Source organism: Alligator mississippiensis, chromosome 3, assembly GCF_030867095.1.
Source record: "Alligator mississippiensis isolate rAllMis1 chromosome 3, rAllMis1, whole genome shotgun sequence".
NCBI classification, from domain to species: Eukaryota; Metazoa; Chordata; order Crocodylia; family Alligatoridae; genus Alligator; species Alligator mississippiensis.
This window is the reverse complement of record NC_081826.1, coordinates 113056978-113076465: the sequence shown is the minus strand read 5'-3', so window position 1 is coordinate 113076465 and position 19488 is coordinate 113056978. Positions and strand designations below refer to the sequence as shown.

The window sequence follows — 19488 nt, the reverse complement described above, 5'->3', positions numbered from 1 at the left end:
TTCAGGTCTATAACATCATATAGGGTTCTGAATTAAATGAATAGGGAACTGTTATTCACACATCCCAGAACACAGGAACAAGCGGGCACCTACTGGAATTAAGAGAAGGTAGGTTTAAAACAAAGAAGAGGAATTACTTTTAAACATTACAAAGTTAACTTGTAGATCTCACTGCTGCAGGAGGTTATAGAAGCAGATTGCATAAAGCAGGTACATTAGGTTGGAAAGTAATTTAAACTTGAACCATACTGCCTTAATTTAGACACTTATTGCATTAAGCAGTCATTTAAGTGGTTTTTATTTAGTTGTAACAAAAAACTACCACAGTTGATTTGTTCTTAAATGATGTTCACTATTTAACTCATTGTGCATTATGATCATAATCTACACAAAAAACTAATGTATTCAGGGCATTATTTCAATGTTTTTCTAGTTTTAATGAGAAATACAAACCCACTGATTCTAGCCACCAGCCAACTCATTCTCGAGTATCAGAAAAGATGCATCTATCTGATCTTTAATTTTTGTATTTATTAGTGGTGCATAAAGATATAATTTATAGCATATAAAAGCTTAATGTAGAACTTAACCTGTTTGGGAAGACATTCTATTGCCAGCAATAAAGTTTTTAAGTATTGCAATTGGTCTCCATTAATTAAAAGTCAGCTATCATCTTCACTTGAGTTTCTCTCAAGATTATGTTAGTGGTAATATGGTACAAAATCTGATAAAACCATTTTGAAATGGCTGTTGATTTCTTAAGCCAACTGTGTTTAGAACACCATGTTGATGACAAGCTTTTGGAGAAGGGGACTGTATTTTTGTTTTGTGTTTATACATAGTGCAACACATTCAAGTCAGTGACCCCAAAGATTGCTACTGAGCTCCTGAAATTTCTAACCACCTCATCTAACTGAAATGTGGTTAAGTTCTTCTCCAGTACAGTAAAACTCAGGGTCAGGAAACTTAAATATACCAAAACTAATGCCAGAAAGATTGAAACCCTGGACTCCTAAAGTACACAATCTCACACTTATTTAACCCATGGATTGTGGCTTTCAGGTCAATCTGTAGTAAAACTGACCCAGCATAGGAACTTATTATATATAAAATTATCCAGATTATTTTTAAACAGGTGGTGCAGAGCAGAAGTAACCAACCTCTGACACAGGTAGTGTGGCATGTGGCAGATTGAGGAGGGGACAAGCAGCACAGTAGCAGATAGGGCAGGGAGCAAAAATCAGAGCAGCAGATCAGTCAGGTGAAGGGGACTGGAGTGACACTTACAAAGGAAGAGAGGCTAGTTTGTTGGACACCTGCCAAAAAGGTTGGTTCCCCACTTATGGAGAGGATCCTATGGGATGACAGGACTGAAATATATACATTAATACTCATTTTAAAAACACTATTAACTGCCAAATAGTAGCAGCATAAGCTTTTAAACTGATAACTAAGATGCCTAAGGTGAAGTTCTTGTACTTATAAAATAAAATTGAAAAAGAAAGCAAATGGAAGCCCACTGAGCACTCCCATCTTATACTTTAATCTTTAGCAATTGGTGATAGAAGGTTGTTAATTCTATCATTTTTAACTTTAAGAATACTACAACCTTTGCCTTGAAGGTGATACTGTATACTTTTCTATGAATCTTCAAACTTAAAGTATGAGGTACCTTATATTTTAGAGCTATTCAACTTCAGCATCATTCCTTCAAATAGTGTTGTTATTTCATTTAAAGCAAAATTCCAGTTCATTAGCTCAGGGTTCAGCAACCCTTCAGTAATGGGGGGCTGAATCAACACAAATAGGTCAAAAGGAGGGCCAGAGTGTATAATTTATCATGGGGCTCTTCAACAGCAATGTGACAGCAGGTGGTTCCTTCACAAAGCACACATACAAGGACTACAGAACTTGCACCAACATCTTGCATCTTCTCAGTAGTGGGAAATATGCATGCAGCACCCACCAGAGTAACTTCCATCCCCCTGGGAACTGTATGGAAGAGGCTGTCTTCAGCCCTGCAGACCAAAGGTATGTTTGGGGTAGGCAGCCCCTGCTCATACACTGACTGCAGGCAGGCCCCCCCTGTACTTCAAATCACAGCAAAAGTTTCCAACCCATATGGATAGACATTTAAAAAAAAACAAACAAAAAAATAAGCAGCAGCTAAAAATGCTTGCCTGTAAAAGTCTAAAAAAATTGAACTGTCCATAAAACAACTAAGAATCTGTGAGCTTCTTTGAAGATCTGTCACAGGAAGGAGGCTGGATGCAAGTGTTGATAGACAAAAAGCAGAGCAGTGCCACCTTACGTCTGAGAAGCAACACAGCTTGGTGCCCTGCTTGGAGCTCTCCATTAGGGCTTTGTGGCCCATGGGGCCCTCCTCAGTATCCCCCTTAACATCCAGCTACATGCTGTCTCTGCAACCCATTGCCTGTAACAGCTGGTCGCAAAGAAGGCAGGCAGGGCCATGTGACCCAGGTAGTCTAAGGCACCAGGAAGGACAGGGAGGGGGTGATGCAGCCGAGAAAGCTGTACAGCTAGGTGGAAGTGGTCTGTGTCAGAACAGGGGGAGCAGGACCAGTAGAAGTAAGGTTGGTGTGTGGGCTGGGGGCAGCATGATGCAGTCCTGGGTACCAAGGTGTGGGAATAAGTAAAACATGTGTCACTAATAAAGTTTGGTTGTTAGTAAGAAGTTTACAGATTTTCATTTAAAATTTTTTCTCGAGTTGGCAACTACACCCACAGAGTGCATCCAGTTGCTGCAACTGAACATGCACAGCACTGAACTGATCACTACCCAATTGCTCTGCCAGTCCATGTCTGGTTACTGATTTACTGGAGCGTCTAATCCTAGTCCCTGCTGTTGCACTGCCACCCAGTGCCCAGCACATGAAGCTCTAGGATCTAGGAGACAGGAGCATCCTAAAGCACAGTGTACTTCTGGGTGTATGAAAGAGCTGGGGGCGGCTGCGTGTGCATTCTATAGCACATAACAGATAGCAGCTACCAGAGCAGGCACTGGGACACACGCATCAGCATGTTCTAGACCAGCCTGGCACTTGGTCATTTGACTCCAGATGCATGGAGAAACTGCGACCACAGCCACCATGGCTCTTCTACAGATCCAAAAGTGTGCTGTGCTTCAAGATGCCTCTTTCAGTCTGCTGGGTTCTAGAGCTTGGTAAGCCACTTAAAAAAGCTTGGTGGGCCAGATTTGACCTGTTGCTGCATGATGCTAATTCCTGCTTTAGGCCAGAGGTGCTCAACCCCAGGCTATGCGCCAAATTAACAAGTGGAGCCCCAGCATTCAGGCCACAGGGCTCCCCTGGGTTGGGAAATTTGGTGGCAATGGAGCAGTGGAAATTAAGAATGCCACCCCTCTCACACTGCCAAATTCCCATGCCCTGAATGGCTGGGTTGGGGCCAAATCATGCCCCCTCCCCCAGTGTGGACAGGTCCAGGCTGGGGCATACTCCCTTCCCCCTGTGGCTAGATCTAGGCTGCTCCCAACCGCACTCTGTGGCCAGACTGGACCCTACCACATCTGCCTCACGCACCAGACTGAGCCCACTGGCCAGATCCAGCCCACAGATGGATGGAGCATTGTCCAGCCAGCTTGTGGGGCAAAAAGTTGAGCACCACTGCTTTAGACAAATGCTTGAAAGCCATATTATAGATGGGCTGGAGAAGGTTAACAGCATTTTCTTAAGAATAAAATCCCATTTTGATGAATTCCTAATATAAAAATTCATTCTTAAAATTAGGTTCCACAACTATATCAGAGATGTCAGATGTAAAATAAGTGGCTCCAAAAGAAACCTATTTCAAAGAAGATCCAGAACATTCCCTATGCAGTGTGAGTGCGTCTACACGTGCCCTTACGACACTGTTGTTACTGCGCTGTCATTTAGTACTTCCTTTTGGAAGTACTAAGTGACGGTGCAGTAACAACCTATACTGTGCTGTGCCAGTGGCACATGGTTATTTTTAGCCGCTATGTTGCCATAGCAACGTGGTATAGTAAGGGAGTGCGTTGCTACGGCAACATAGCTGTGGCATCACAGTTTGTGCCTGCTGACGCTACATCGCCATAGAGTGTTGCTACGGTGACATAGCATCACATGTAGACATGCCCTGTAGGTATCAGATTTAATACTAAAACCAGTATAGAATAAGCATGGCACTTCTTTATAGCCCATTCTTTTCAGAAAGATGAGAGACTAGTCCACCTCAAGTATTTATTATCACCAGCTCTAATAATCTACATCCATCCATCCCAAAGCACCATACTTAAACACTGTTTGATTTTTCCTATTACAAAAAAAAAAAAAAAAAAAAAAAAAAAAAAAAAAAATTATATTTTCTACAGTTTAATTCAACAATTACATAAAGGTTGTTACAACCTGAGAAAAAAAAATTCTGGGATGGAATCATCAAGTGTGAAACACAGACGTCATTTACACTTCTTTTTACATTTGAAGAACTCATACCTGGGTGCACTGCCCGTTAAGCTTTCACTTGATGATGACGATGATGATCCAGGCCTCTGTTCTGCTTTCATTCCTAGAGTCTCTGTTGTATTACTCTGCGATTTCTCTCCTTCCTCTTCTGGCTTCTTTTTTTCACTGTCACTATCGTCACTGCCTTCTCCTAAGATGTCATCGACCTGCCAATTGGTCAAGAGTCAGTACGTACTCTACTCTCAGAGCCGCAGTCTTAAATATGCATTTAAAATGCCTCAATAGATTGCTTGCTCCATTTTCTTGAAAATATAAGTAGTATTAAAAAGTATCAAAAATAAAAATGAAGACCAGAGTCTTTAAAGAAGTTTCCACAACAAACACAATGTTTTGTTTAAATTAAAAATTACAGAATTATTTCTAGTTTATGTTCACTTATGTAAGGTGTATACTAACTGAAGTACCCTAAAATCAATACATTCCACTTTAAGGTTGTTGATTTTTGTTTTGAAGGAAAAAGAATAAGGATAATCAGGAAATAAACAGAAATATTTATAGGAAGTGTGCAAGTTATTGAGAAATTAAATAGACAGATGCTTTAAACTACCAGAAAATAATGAACAGTTGGTCATCTATGCAAGAAAGATACTGAAGTCTCCAGTTAACAAGCAGTTTTATCACTTCAGATAGCCCTATTTAAAATCCTAACATTAAAGAAGGGCTTTCCCAAATGACAGGAACTGTGTGAAAGGAACTGAAAATACAGAAGATACTATTCTAATGAGGTTCTGTCTACTTGCTTACTAATTAAAAAGGCAAGTGTATCAAAACATTTAGACTTTTCATTAAACAGTAGTTTGAATGTTGCTCTTAAGTTAGCATGGCATTTTATGTTTGCCTATAACACCCTTATTCATTCTAGAGGTTTGCAGCTGCAGAAACCAGTAAAACAAAACTTATGCGATGTGTTGCAAGTCACATTTTCCTTTTTGAACTACAGGTGGAGGAGGAATAGGAAAGTGTAAGTGATGATGCTACATTCAACTTTCCATTGCAACTGGTAAAAACCATGAGAAGGGAGAAAGAAGATGGGATTACTTTTGGGGGCTAAGTGGCTGGAGCTTTGTTGAACCTTAAATTTTCTCCTAACAGTAATTTGCTGTGGCAGACAGCAAAAGAGAGGGAGTAAGACCACAGTAGCTCAGGTTTATAAAGAGTCCTTTCACTTTCCAATACTTTAATCCAAAAGGCCCTATTCAGAGCTATTGTGCAAGTCACTGTTTTCTCAACCCTTTCTGACTCGAGACATGTCTGGATAAACTTGAGGCACCCCTCAAAAAGTGCCAGCTCTTGGTTTTCACTTTTTAGATTACAGAAAAATAGGAGAGCAGTTTCTTTTGTAAAGAATGCAGAAAGATCACAACTATGGATTTCTATTTGAAATCTCTGGATTTACCTTGCAAATCATGTTTGAACATCTAAACAGTGTCTGGCAAGCTGCAGCACCTTTGAAAGGATCTCAAGCCACCCCAAGGTGCTGGGACACCTTGGTTGAGACTCACTGCTGTAAGAAAACCAACAAACCTCATAAAAACACCAGTCTTGATAGGATTCTAACCCCTTTTCTCTGGTAAACCCCAGCTAGAGGAAAATTGAAAGGAAACGAACATATTCAACTCTTGATCTCTGTGGCTTGGGGAACACATCCCCTTGCCCCCATTTAGTTTTATTTCTGCTTGGGGGAAAAAAAATGTACTCGTGATGCCAGGAACAGCCGCCAAGTCTCCAGTTCGTATGAACGCAGATAAACCAATGCCATTACTATAAGTTCCAAAGGTTCCCAGCCAGTCAAACAACTGCTACAGAGTTCGGCTGTGCAGTCCCAGTTCCGAATGTCTATGAATGCTACAACCCCTTCTAACTCAAACAAGTCCACAAAAGCACAGTGGCAAAACTTACACTTGTACACAACCAAACTGGAATATGGATTTTGCAGTAGCAGAGGGCAGACTAGAAGAGAGCCACTTGCTGCTGTTAGTACATAAGTGGGTCCTTCACCAGAAAGTCAAAACTTGAAAACAGTGCTGGAAATTAACCAGCATGTTTCATGACAAAGAACGGCCATTCTTGGATTAGCACCCTGGGCCGATAAATCCCTCATTCATCCGATTATATAACATGGATTGGCATGACGAGGGAGCCGGGTTTTCCGTTTCCCACTGAACGTAGGAGTAAAACGTGGATTTCTCCCCTCACCGAGCAAAGCGTGGATTTCTCATTTTAGCAGAGAAACCTATGGATTTTGCAGCTTTGCAACAAGGCCTCCGTAGACTAGCAGAGTTCCAGCCAGCAAGGGGCTGGTCAGACAGGGAATGCCATGTGCATATACCGTACATAGCCCCAGGCAGAGCCCCAGAGGAGAGCAACTCTCATGGGTAAGTGTGGGGAGGCGGGGGGGAATTGAGGCCCTCATAGGGAGGGAGTTGGGCTGGGCCAGGCTGGGCTGAGGCTGCTGCCCAGCCAGGCAGTGTATGGGGCTTGGAGCCGCAATGTGCATCTGCAGGGTCCTGGGGGAGAGCAGGATGGGGCTGCAGGTGGCTTGTCCAGGGGGTGGGGCCAGCTCCCAACTGCTACATGCGCTCCTGGAGTGCAGGGGAGGAGCTGCACCCGCCAGATCTGTGCGCGGGGTGGGGGCAAGGCAGGATGCCTGCTGTGGGCTTGGGCTCCTGCCATGCTGTCCTACCCTGGGGCCTCCACAGCTCAGCATATGCAACCTGACACTGCAGGTAACAGCAACACTGTGCAGGAAAGCTGCTTGCTGCTGTAAGCTCTGCACCACCCTGGCAACATGTCCCCTGTGTGCGTGGGACACAACCCTGTGCTGCTGTCCCCACTGCCCCCTGTGCACAGGAGACACGTCGCCAGGGCAGCGCAGAGCTCTCAGCAGCAAGAAGCTTTCCTGTGTGGCTCCACTGTTCCCTGCAGCACCAGGGTGTGCCCACCAGGCTGCAGAGGCCCAGAGGGAAGGCAGCTGGGTGGGAGCCTGAGCTCACAGGGGGCACCTGCCCGGTGCACAGATCTGGGGTGTGCAGGTCCACCCTGACCCTTGAGAGTGCATGCAGTGGCAGGGAGCTGGCCCTATCTCTGGCCAAGGCCCCAGCAGGCAGTCCCTAGCTGGGCTATGCTATGCTCCACTGCAGCAGCTGCTGCCTTCTGTTGGGGGCAGGGGGCTGCAGACCCGGGTGCCTGACCCCATAGCCCTGGCAGATGGGGAGGCCCCGCTCTGGCAGAGCTGAGGGGGTAGGGGCTGTGGGTGGCCTTTCATTTTAATCACAGATTTTGGGGTTTTTAAATCAGAGAATTTGCAATTTTTTTTATCAGGGAAAACCAGGATCCCTGGGCATGACAAACCAGATCTCTTTGCTAACGTCTGAAAAACTGGGGGACACCATTGTATCTCCACTTGATCTGGATGTTATTTCTTCAAGTTTAATTTTTCAGGACTTCAAGGAGTATTTTAGGTCTTTTTTTTATTCTCCAACAATATAAAACTTGACCCCAAAAATCTTCTGAAAGTTTGTTTCCTGACAAGTTGTGTCCTAACTCTTGAAACTCTTTAACATATGCATAGGATGGAACATAAAAAGGAACGAACTCTTCTGAAGTCTCAAAGTACTGCTTTCTAAGATGACTAACACCAGTTCTAGGAAGTGTTGTATTTTTAATACAGTTTCAGAAAGAAGTTTTATACCAATCTGCTTGCCAATATACCAACTCTATAGATTTTCCCAATTATGGCATTAAAAGAGAAATCATTAAAGAAATGGTATTACAGAACATTTTCTTTTATGTCTCTGCAGCACACAAATGCGACTCCTTAATTTTTGGTGGAAATAAATGGGAAAATTTAGGACACAGGTGACCAAAACTCAAAAAGTAGCTTATTCCTCATACAGAACATTCTCCGTCCCTTCCAAATTGGGCCAAATACTCTACTAAAATTTTCTGTATAGAATGATTCCTCTTGCAAGTCCTAAACAGGAGATGTGAATGTTTTAAGGACAACTGCTGTGATGATCAAATCTACTGAGAGCACTTCCTGTTCCAGTTACTTATTTTAAGTGTGGCTTGTATCACTGACTTCACTGGACACAGTAAGGAGCAGCAGCAGCAGGAAAAACATGTGCTGAAGACATACAACTTACTCCTGGGCAGTAGTGACCTGTATCTTGCTGATGCCTAAAATATAGTAGATGAAAAAGTAGTCTGCAGCTCTAGAAAACAGATAGCTGAAGTATGTGCAAGAGAGCACATTTTCCCTACCTATATCCCAAATGAGCTAGATAAGGGAGAGAGGGTAAAGAGGGAAAGCAGGGCAATTTTACAAGTTATCATGGAATTAATCCAGCATGCATATCTGTCTGTATGGAAAGGAAGTGAATTAAATGCCAATTTGCCTCCTTTAGAGGTAAAAGAAACCACCCCACTTTAGAAAAAGAGATCAAGCATATCCGTCCTTTTTGGGGAAGGAGTAAGCTATGGAAGATAAAAGACGGGTTATGAGCAATAAGATTGGAGGAAGAGATTAGGAATGTCACACAAGAATTATGGCTTGTTGTATCTACCCATCCAGCAGACTGTACAGGTGGGCTGGACAGCGCTACCATAGAAGCAAGGAATGCCAGTCAGATCGATGAAAGGAAGCTCTGTGGGGCAGTTTTACCCACGAACTAAGAGTGTTCCCCCACGCTCCTACTGAGGTTATCAGATGGGAAGGAAGCATTTCTCTGTTCCACACCTATCAAACATGTTTTAGAGGATAATAATTACTTCACATTTCCTATATAAACCTCACATCTAATTTCTTCAAAATAACACGATAACTTCAGCTGTGTAGGGATGCAGCCGGGGACCTTAGGCAAAGCAAAAGTGGCTTCTGTTTGCTGCTATAATCACAATTGTGAACACATGGCTGCCAGTAGCTGCTTTTTTCCGCCACTGCCTGTTCCCAAAGTTGGCACCAGGGCAGGTTGTCCCCCCCTAGTTACACCACTGCTTTCTGGTGGTTTCTCTGGAGATGGCTCAGAAGGAAATAAAAAGTGCAGCAAGCATGCATCTAAAACAGGGATAGGCAAAATATGGCTTGCGGGCCAAATCCAGCCTGCGGAGGGTGCCCACCAATTGATTTGATCTGGCCTGTGGCTGCTCCCACAGCACTCTGCATGGGGTGAAGCTCAGCCCAGGGCAGCCTGTGCCACGCTTTAGCCCACACCCACCAGCCTGCTCCCAGCCCTGGCCAGCATGTACAGTTTCCAGCAGGGCTTCTGCTGCAGCTGCCTAGGTACTGCTCTGCTTCCCTTGCCTCCAGGAGCTCCTGCCACACTGCTCCTGGCCAGAAGTAAGCTTCAGCTGGGTGACTCCTGCCCTACCATGCGGGCCTCTAGCTGCAGTTTCCTGCTGCCTTCCACCCACTCCATCTGCTGGGTGTGGCGCAGTTGGGGAGAAGGCAGCCAGGAGCTGGAGCCAGAGCCCTGGGTGCTGGGGAGAAGCCACCCAGCTGAAGCTTCTTCCATCCTAAGTGGTGCAGCAGGAGCAGGAGAAAGAGCTGGTAGAGGCAAAGGGCGTGGAACAGCACCCAGGGGGCTGCAGGCACACTGGGAACAGCCCTGCCAGAAGTTGTATACGCTGGCTGGGACCAGGGCTGGGGTGGCAGGCACAGACTGCCCTACCTGAAAGCAGCCCTTTGTGCATGTATGTTCTGTTGCATGTGCTCCCTGCCCTCCTCTTCCCTTCCCCACCCCTGGCTGGCTCCTAGGACCTAGTGCCCAGGCAGACCACCACACATGCGTGCTACCCTGCTTCCCTCACAAGGCAGGGACCACCCTGTGATCCTGGCCTTGGTCACTGGTCTCTCTCTTGAACACTGCACCGCTTCTGCCCATGGCCCAATCACACGCAGGGAGTCCTGGCGAGTTGTTGCCAGGAGGATGCTGACCCAGCCCATAACGCGACAAAATTCCCTATGGGGCCCTCAGGTCCAAATAATAGCCCATCCTTGCTCTAAACAATCTAAAACTAAAGTAAAACTGAAGAGATCACATCCAGTGAGAACATTTAAAAAGTGTATTAGTTAAAACCCGTGACAGCCATAATTTTTTATATTTCTGCTGCTTTAGGTTTAACACGTGACAAAAAGCTAGCGTGTTCAATGTGAACAGTATCGCACTTCACCTCTTCCTTTAATAGGGTCGTTTTAATAACCTCTTAGAAATAATGTATAACCTCTTAGACATAAACCGACTGCCCATTTTTTTAGTTCACTTTCTTTGCACTTTGCTGTATGATCTTTGCATTCAAAGATTTTAGACCCTAAAGGCCAAGTCCCTGTTGTAGCCGAACAGGTGAAGAAACCATAACAACTTACTGCAACACAGCAACTATTCAGGGCAGCTAAAATGTGACCTCAAAACACCAAACAGTGTCTTCAATATGACCAGAAATAAAAACATCAGAACAAGGAGAAGATGCATGAGAGCGGAGCCTGTTAAAAGAAGGCAAAATGTGCAGTGCATAGAAGGGAAATCAGGACCTTCTGTTCTCCCAGTCTTATAGCACAAAAACGAGGACAATGTAGCAAATTCAAGAGAGATGATAGGAAAGTGCCTAACTACTGAATTCATTATTCCCAGATAATCATGGGAGCAACAAACATAATAAGATTCAAAAAAGGAATTAAACATTTATTGTAGATTCTTGTATACAGCATGCCTCAGAGTAAGATGCAAACCTTGTTTATAAAAGGTAGAATGAAGGGGGGGGGGGGGGAGAAAAATCTTTCCTTGGTATTTAGCATATTTACTCAAATATAAGATGACACCCCCCCCCCCCATCAGTATAGGGTGAAAAGCCCCACGTCTTACATTTGCATACAAGGAAACTTCATTAAATACCCTGTTTATCACTAAACTGCTGCCAAAAGCAGCATGTGCTCACTATTGGGAACCAACTAAGAAGCTGATTAAATGCAGCCAGCACTGAGCATGTCTATAAAAACACAGGGCCCATACTGAGGAAACATACTGATGGGAACTTGCCACTAAGGTAGCTTGGTGTAGCCCATTTGAACAAGATATATGACAGTACTCATTGTATCAACTCTTTTTCAGGTTATGGCAACTCTAAATGTATTCAGTTTAGTGGCTTCCTCTTCACGCCCACAGCTGAGCTGCACCTTTCTTTCCCTTTCCCAGTAATTTCCTGGTCCTTCTTAAGTGTCTGACAGATACCACCAAATGGGGCCCCAAACAGTTCACCCAGAATCCCTGTAACCCCCTTTCTCAGTTTCTTGCATATGATTAGTATGGTTCTGGCCTCCATGGGGTGCAACTGAACCAGGCTGCCTTGCACCTCACTTGCATATAAATTTCTGGAGGATCTCAGGACTTGCAACAAGAACACCTGGTTCCTGTCATGAATTTGGGGCTAATTAATTAGCATATGAATCCTTTGTAGGGGGTATCTGGAGTACACACATGCTGAGCAGTGCTGAGCTGTGGAGTCACAATACCTTGAAACACTGTTGACTCTGCTGGGGCCCAGTCCAATGAACTACATAGTAAATCATGAGCCTTTTGGCTTTGGACTAGTTTCATTCATAGAACATGCTATATTAGAAGTAGGTACAAAAATGCTGCTTAAAGTCACGGTTGTGGAGTAACTCTGCTAAAACTTGCAGCAGTTTCAAAAAAAGGTAAAAAGCTCATACTTCCGGATGAACTAAATTACTATAGGCATTATTTTCAAATTTCAAAAAAGAGTCAGTGTTTTCAAATTTGTTCCGCATTTCCACATACGCAGAGAAAGCAGGGTCTGACAGTAAAGTGGGGAAAAAGGGCTGCGGCAAGAAGTTGGGGGGCAGAGGGCAAGGGGTCCACCTGACCGCACCAGATTTATTTTCCCTGCTGTAGCAGCTGAAGAGGAATAAATTCAAGGCAATCCTTTCATAATTAGATTCTATATCTGAAAAAAAACTATTACAAATTTATAAAATTTCCACATATAGAATCTAATTATGGGGGACCATCTTATATTAAAGTAAATATGATATTTTCTTATAGTAGAAAAACGCTCCTGCTACATCATAAATTAGATCATAGTCAATAAAACTGCCTGTATAAGCCATAAAACAAAATATTAAACAAAACAAACATGCTACAAAGCATATACTACACATACTGCAAGCGTATGGCTCCAATTCAGCTTTCAAAACAGACAAAATACTGCATTTACCCAAACCTAAGATTACTTCAAATTTAAGGCAATAATTAGATTCTATACATGGAAAATTAGAAATTTGTTATGATTTTCTATGTTCAGAATCTAATTAGTGGAAAGAGATCCCCCCACCCTTTGCTCACCTCTCCCTCATCTCCCCATGCCTTCCCCCAAGCATATGCCCTTCTGCACCTTTGCCTGACCACCTACCCCTTATCCCCCATGACTATGCTTTCCAATTCCCTGCCTCTACTGACCCCTGCTTCCCCATGAAGCCTGCCTCTCCACCCCTTGCAATCTCTGTCTGTCCTGCCACTCCCTGGCCATGTCCACCTTAATGCCTGCTAAAGCTCTATTCTTTCACGGCACTTAGCAGCAGGATAGCTCCAGGCCAGGTTGTCTCCTGTCCACCTGCACCCCTGCAGCCAGAGCAGAAAGTAAGGTGGGGGGGGGATACCTGGCAGAAGGGTAACCGGGGGGGGGAGGGGAAGGAAGCAGGAGGCAGGGGAGGTCTCCTTCCCCCACCAAATGAATGATTCCAGCCCAGGTTAAAAGGCAGCTCAACTGAGCTGCTGCCTGCCCCAGACTGGAACTCAATTCCAAGATGAGGGTGCCCCCCATGCTGATTGGGGAAAAAAATCCTTGTCTTGGATTCAAGTAAACATGATAGCATCTGAACTCAACAAACCTGTTACAAAGCTAATAAAAACTGTAGCTACTAACTATATGTTCTGTTTATAATGTTATATTGCCAGTAGCCTAACACAAATGCATCTCATGGCACTTCCAAACGAACTTTTAGCTGATATTAAGCCTTTATATTAATTTATACAGTCCAATGCTTTTTGTTTATTTAGTCACCCCTATAGTGGCTGCTTTAGAAAGTGTTATCTGCCTTACATAATATAGCAAGAATGATTCAGATCAAAAAAGAAAAGTGATTCATCCCTGAAGGTTACTGCTTCAGGGCTCCCTTCAAAATGACAAATAGTACCTTTTAGTAAAGAGAATTAAAAGTCTTCTGACAATTCCTATAAGCACTTGAATACAATAGCCAAAAAATAAAAACCCAGTCAGCCAAGACAGACAAGACATTTTGTTTCTCTTTTATGAAGAAACTAGCTTCTACTTCTTCATGCACATATTTCATATTCAAACAAAATATGCAAACAAAACAGCAGTTTACTTTACAAAATCTAACAGCATACCTGAGGCTTTGCCCAAGGTTGCTTCCACAGTGCCCAACAAACCATATTAACTGGAAAAGCATCTTGCACTCTAGATTAGTTGGTCTAATAAAATATATCACATCTACTCAAAGAACCTTGCCTGCCTCTCTGCCTCTCACTCTACAGTACTTTTATAGTCAATTTGAACTGAGTGGTCTATGAGCATTTAACCAAATTAAAGAAAGAAACGTTTCAAAAACCACTACCATTGTATTAGAAGACATCAGATTTAAAAGGCATCTATTGGGAATCCTTTATAGAGAGCATACATAAACCCACTGTATTGCTATGCATCTCCTGGAAAGCCAAAATTACACATACTTTATCAGTTACATCAAACACAAAAATCACTTCATTTGGTGGGGGGAAAATTCAATTTTAGAAATAAAATTTACAAGCAATTCAGACCTCATAATATTTAAAGGAAGATTGTTTAATAAAAAAACCCAACAATCTGAGCAGAACTGAAGAGAGAAATAGTTTAGAATCATGGAGCAAAAGCAACATAAGAAAATTACTGCTTCAGTACTCTCTCTCTTTTAATAAGGTATCTTTCTACCCATTAATTCTTCACTGAAAAGAGCAGAAACCTCTTGTATTACATATAAGTTTTAAAAAGATTAATTTCTCATCAGGCCTATTAAAACCTGGCAAAATGTATGAAGTATATTATAAATAATATTTTTCTAACAATCTAAAACAAAAGAGTCATTTAGTTTGGGTGTAAAGGCAAAGACTGAAAACAGGAACTGACACTGAGTCTTCAAGAGAATGCTCTAGCCTGGTCTACACCACTAAAATAACTTGGCAAGTACAGCCAAGGACAAAGTACAATTTAGTACAAAACCTATTAGTTTTAACTACTTTTGGATGGCACTGAATACAATCTGTCCCTGGTTATATTTGCACCTAAGCCATCCATGCTCAACATCAGCTCACTGCACCTGCCAACAACAGTGTTTTACAGTACATGAGCCCAAAATGTACAAGTTCCAACCAACATATATTGTATCTCCCAAAATTGCCACTGGCACATCTCTTTAGAAATTTAACTGGATGGTCGAAAATGGCATAGATAATGTTGACATATATCAACATTTATTTCTCATATGGCTAAGTCTATCGGGAATAGATTAGCTGGCCTGCTTTGCTAAGAATCAAGCACCCTTCAACTACAATGGTAGAGTTAACTTTCAACAGGAGAAAGGTACAGGTAACAACTTATTAAATCCCTTGAAAGGGATAAATAAAATAACTAAAATAGATTTGGAGGCCAATCCATAGTTTAGTAAGTATGATTTGACCAACTGTAGTATGAACAGGCAGAAGAGAAATCAAGAAGAGGTAAATGAAAACAGAAAAAATGGGAGTATTTGGGAGTCCTATAATCCAAGGTGTTCAAGGCTGTAAATATCACGTGCAATATTCACTTCATAAGACTAGTAAATTTATGTTTATTCAACTAAGTATTATAATGAATGCAGAAAGTATATGGAATAAGGCACTTAAGTCTTGTAAGTACTTTACCACTTCTAAAGCACTTTCATTGACACCTGGATTAATACATTTTACCTTCATGCACCTGTTGACACTGCAGTTTTGCTAGAGCATCAGCATATTTGTCTTCCATTGTAAGTGAAGCACATTAATTCAGTGTGTGGCTGTACTGGCAAAAAATGCACCGGAGAATATAGGTAAGCATTCTATTGAACCCTCCTGCCACCATACAGTGTATAACTTGTGACACTTTATAGCATACTGTAGGACACTATTACCTGAGGGGAACTGTGGGAGTTTGGGTTAGGAATTGGGTTTGGAAAATCTCAATTATTATTATTATTTCTTTTGCTTAGGACCGCCAGCGAATCTTAAAATAACCCAACTATTTTCTCTGCTCCCTGCCCACCTGTATTTAGTCATCAATTTGGGGGTGAAATGGGACAGCTCAAAGTCCATGAGGAAAGTAAAAATGCAAGTGTATATTAATACCCCTTCATGAGCTTCTCTCTCTTCATCAGCAGGTTGCTTCTGGGCTCATCTATTCAACTAGATCTTTGTGAACTGTTGGCTTTCTACAGGGTCTGCATCCTTCTCATCTCCCTTTTCCACAAGCTCATCAATGGAATGTAATTTGGTGGGGATGAGGGAGGAAGGAAGTGGGGGGGAAATCCTTTCACCCAGTGCTGTAAGGTGCACACTATCTTTTGTCAAACTACTTTCAACAAACTGGCAATTTTAGGGAGCAGTGGAGAACAGGCTTCCAGTGACTTAAGCTCTTTTGAAACAAAATTTAAAAATTGTTACAAGGACAGGGTGTTATGGGTTTTTTCTAGGGAACATTTTGTGCTAGTAGGAGTAATGCAGAATCCACATAATGCCAGGCCAGGATTTTATGCAGCTGGATCAGCATAAATTCAGGATGTTATCCTATGAACCCAGAATCAAAGGACAACATATCCACAGATGCCCTGAAATAAGGCAAGCTTTATCTGTAAAACTTCATACATGCTAAAATCCTGGTCTAATACTACATATTTGATTAAGAAAAGCCATAAAAAACAGTGGTCTCCAACCTTTTTAGGTCAGAGATCACTTTTAGAATTTAAGAGGAACCTAAGATCTACCCCCCCTCCCGCAGCAAGTAAGTTTGTGGGGAGGGGAGGGGAGGAGAAAGGACTGTGGGGGTGTGTGGGGCAGATTGAGGTACCAGCCCTAGCTGCACTCCCTCCCTCACTGCTGGGGCCTCGATTGGCCCCGCCCTCCCAATGGAGGAGAGGGAGGGGCAAGCCCTGCACAGCCAGGGCAGGGGACAGAGCCGCATGCATGCGCTCAGCCCCACCCGAGCCCAGGATCAATTTCAAGAGGCTCCAGGATCCACCGGTTGGTGACCACTGCCATAAAACATACGTAAAGAGAGGTATGTGTGGAATAAGTAACACAACACCCTGCTCAAAATGATAAGTTGTGCACTCTTGGAAAATATGTAGCTATAATTGACATTGCATTTTGCCAGTCACGCCATCAACCCTTCCACCTCAAAAAGAAACAAAAGACACAGGTCAGTCATACACTACAACTTGTGAAATGTTTTTGTTCCTGGTAAACCAAATGAGAAAAGTGAAAGGTACCAAAACAAAGGAAAATTACACTGTATTTGCAGGCAGAGTTCTGTAAAAAGTGTAACTCCAACCAAACAGCCCGCAACACTATCCTACAGCAAGAGTTAAGAAGCTTGACTTCAAATATGTTTATCTTTCTGATGATTAAAGCTAACTGCAATTGTTCACACTGTGAAAAAAAATGAGAAGAGAATCCTGGGATTTTCTGATGAGGTTTCAGACCTACCAATTAGTTTCAAAGCAAGGGGACCAGAGTGAGCTAGAATTGGTCTTTTTAATGACTTGCAGCTCTAGAAGAGAAAGAGCTGGATGACTAGTCTCAAATACCAGAGTCAGACTGGTGCTTAAGAGGAGAATCTGTTTTATAGATTACTGATTGTGTAAGCTGCAATTAAAACCAACGGGTGGCATTCTTGTAGTTAATAGAGAAAGAGCTATTGCAAGCTTTAATTTGTTGTAATTTCTCTCTCCTGCCCAGTGTTCCTCCTAAGGACTATAAAAGGGGAAAAAATTACAAAAGTGAGACAAAGAAGTTACAAGTTACATACAAGTATGACAGATGCAAGTTATTTTATAGTGATGTTTTGAAAATGTCACCACATGCAGGTCCTATAATCAGTTCACAGGCTGAATTACAAAAGAAGGACAACCCAATCAAAAAGGCACTGACCTAAAAATTAAACCAGCAGCAAGGTACCTCCAACTTAGTGTATCAGTTAAGCTGGTTAATACAAGTGGCATTTTCTATCGTAACAAGTAGTTTAACTGGTCTATATTAATAAGGTGCACTGATTCTTCCAAAGAGTAACTAGAACCACTTCTAATTTAAAACTTCAAGTAACAAAGAGGCAAGAAATTGCACAATGAATCTACAGCCATCTATTAAAAGAGAAGGATTATTTTGTAGTTTTATAAAGAACAATTATGAATGGAATATCATGTAGGCTTGCAAAGTACAAGGGCAAGATACTAAGAAAGCAGTCATATGGGGAAAAATTCTTCAGGCAGGCAGAGTTAACAGTTTATTTAACATAAAAATCAAAATATTTTCAGAAAATGACTGGATTTATTCCAAAACGTGAACAGGAGATAAATATCCTCTCTCATCCCCCAGTGTGGGCTGGCTACATATACACAATATATTAACAAAACTCACCAGTTGTAGTTAATTGCTTGTCTCTAGTTATATTGTGTGACCTTTAAAATAATATGCACCCCTGCACAGCTGAAGAGACCTGATGCAAACCTAAATGTCAGTTCAATCAAAGATATGATATACCATATTTACTCAAATGCAAGACAACTTTGAATTAAAGATGACCCAACCAATAATTAGATTGTATAAGATGGACAATTAAATTCAATTAGTTCCCATGCATAGAACCTAATTATTAGAGGGCTATCTTAAATTCATCCTCCCCACCAAAGAAGTAGCAGGTTGGCAGGCGGTGGGGAAAGCAGGAAGAGGGGGGAGGGGGGCACAGCGAGATCCCTGCCTTCCCCCATGACTGCGCCCCCTGACACCTGTGCCCCCCCCCACCTACATGCCTTTCCCTGGGGCCTGCCTCCCCCCCCGCACCAGCTCTGGCTCCAGCCATGACCCAGGGCCAGAGCCTGACCAGGTGGCTTCAGCCCTGGCCAGGCGGCAGCAGCAGCTCCAGCCCGAGCCCTGGCTCCAGCCCTTGCCCCAGAAATATAGCAGCTCCCCCCATGCCATTACAGTGTCTCTACACTCCTTCCCCATATCTCCCTGACCCTGTGATCTTTTCCTATTAATTCACCTCCCCTGAAGTCTCCCCTGGGTCAGGAACAGAGTCGGAGCTGAAGCCACAGCAGCCACCTGCCCCGAATGGTACTTGAATCCAAGATGCGTTTTCTCTCCCACAACCCTACCCCACCCCACTGAATAAAAATAAATCTTCTTTTGGATTTGAGTAAATACAGTAGTACTTTATTAAACCTAGCTACTGTAAAATATGTCTATAAAATAGGAACAGTCTCAATTTTACAAACAGAGTACAAAAAACACTACATAGCTGGCTGAAAACAGCTAGTGGGAAAACACAGCAAGAGTCAGTGGGAAAATTGAGATTAGAACAGGTCCTAGATACCAGCTTTGTGCTCAATCTTTTAGCTATCTCACCTTGCCTCTTCAAGTATTAACTACATACCAGATAACAAGAAGAAACTTGCTGGAACTATTGAAGATTGCAAATAGAAAACAGTATAAGAAAACTACTTTAGGATACTCAAAAGTGAACAGATGGGAATCGGAGAAAGGGAAAGAGACAAACGTTCATCAAAAGCCAATTTGTACAATGGCTACACTGTATTACTACATTGTGAAGTGGCTCAACATACTGAAGTACTGAAATAAGGGCCTGAAATTTTGGAATAATTTAT

At 42.6% G+C, this 19488-nt stretch overlaps 1 protein-coding gene across 1 annotated transcript in view; it reads right to left on the bottom strand.

Annotated features, from left to right (window-relative positions):
* CTDP1 (CTD phosphatase subunit 1) overlaps positions 1-19488 on the bottom strand; it is a 187743-nt gene that overhangs the window by 61483 nt on the left and 106772 nt on the right. Inside the window, exon 12 of the mRNA XM_014606698.3 lies at positions 4494-4669. Coding sequence (XP_014462184.2) covers positions 4494-4669 — 176 coding nt within the window. The remainder of the gene's footprint in view (positions 1-4493; positions 4670-19488) is intronic.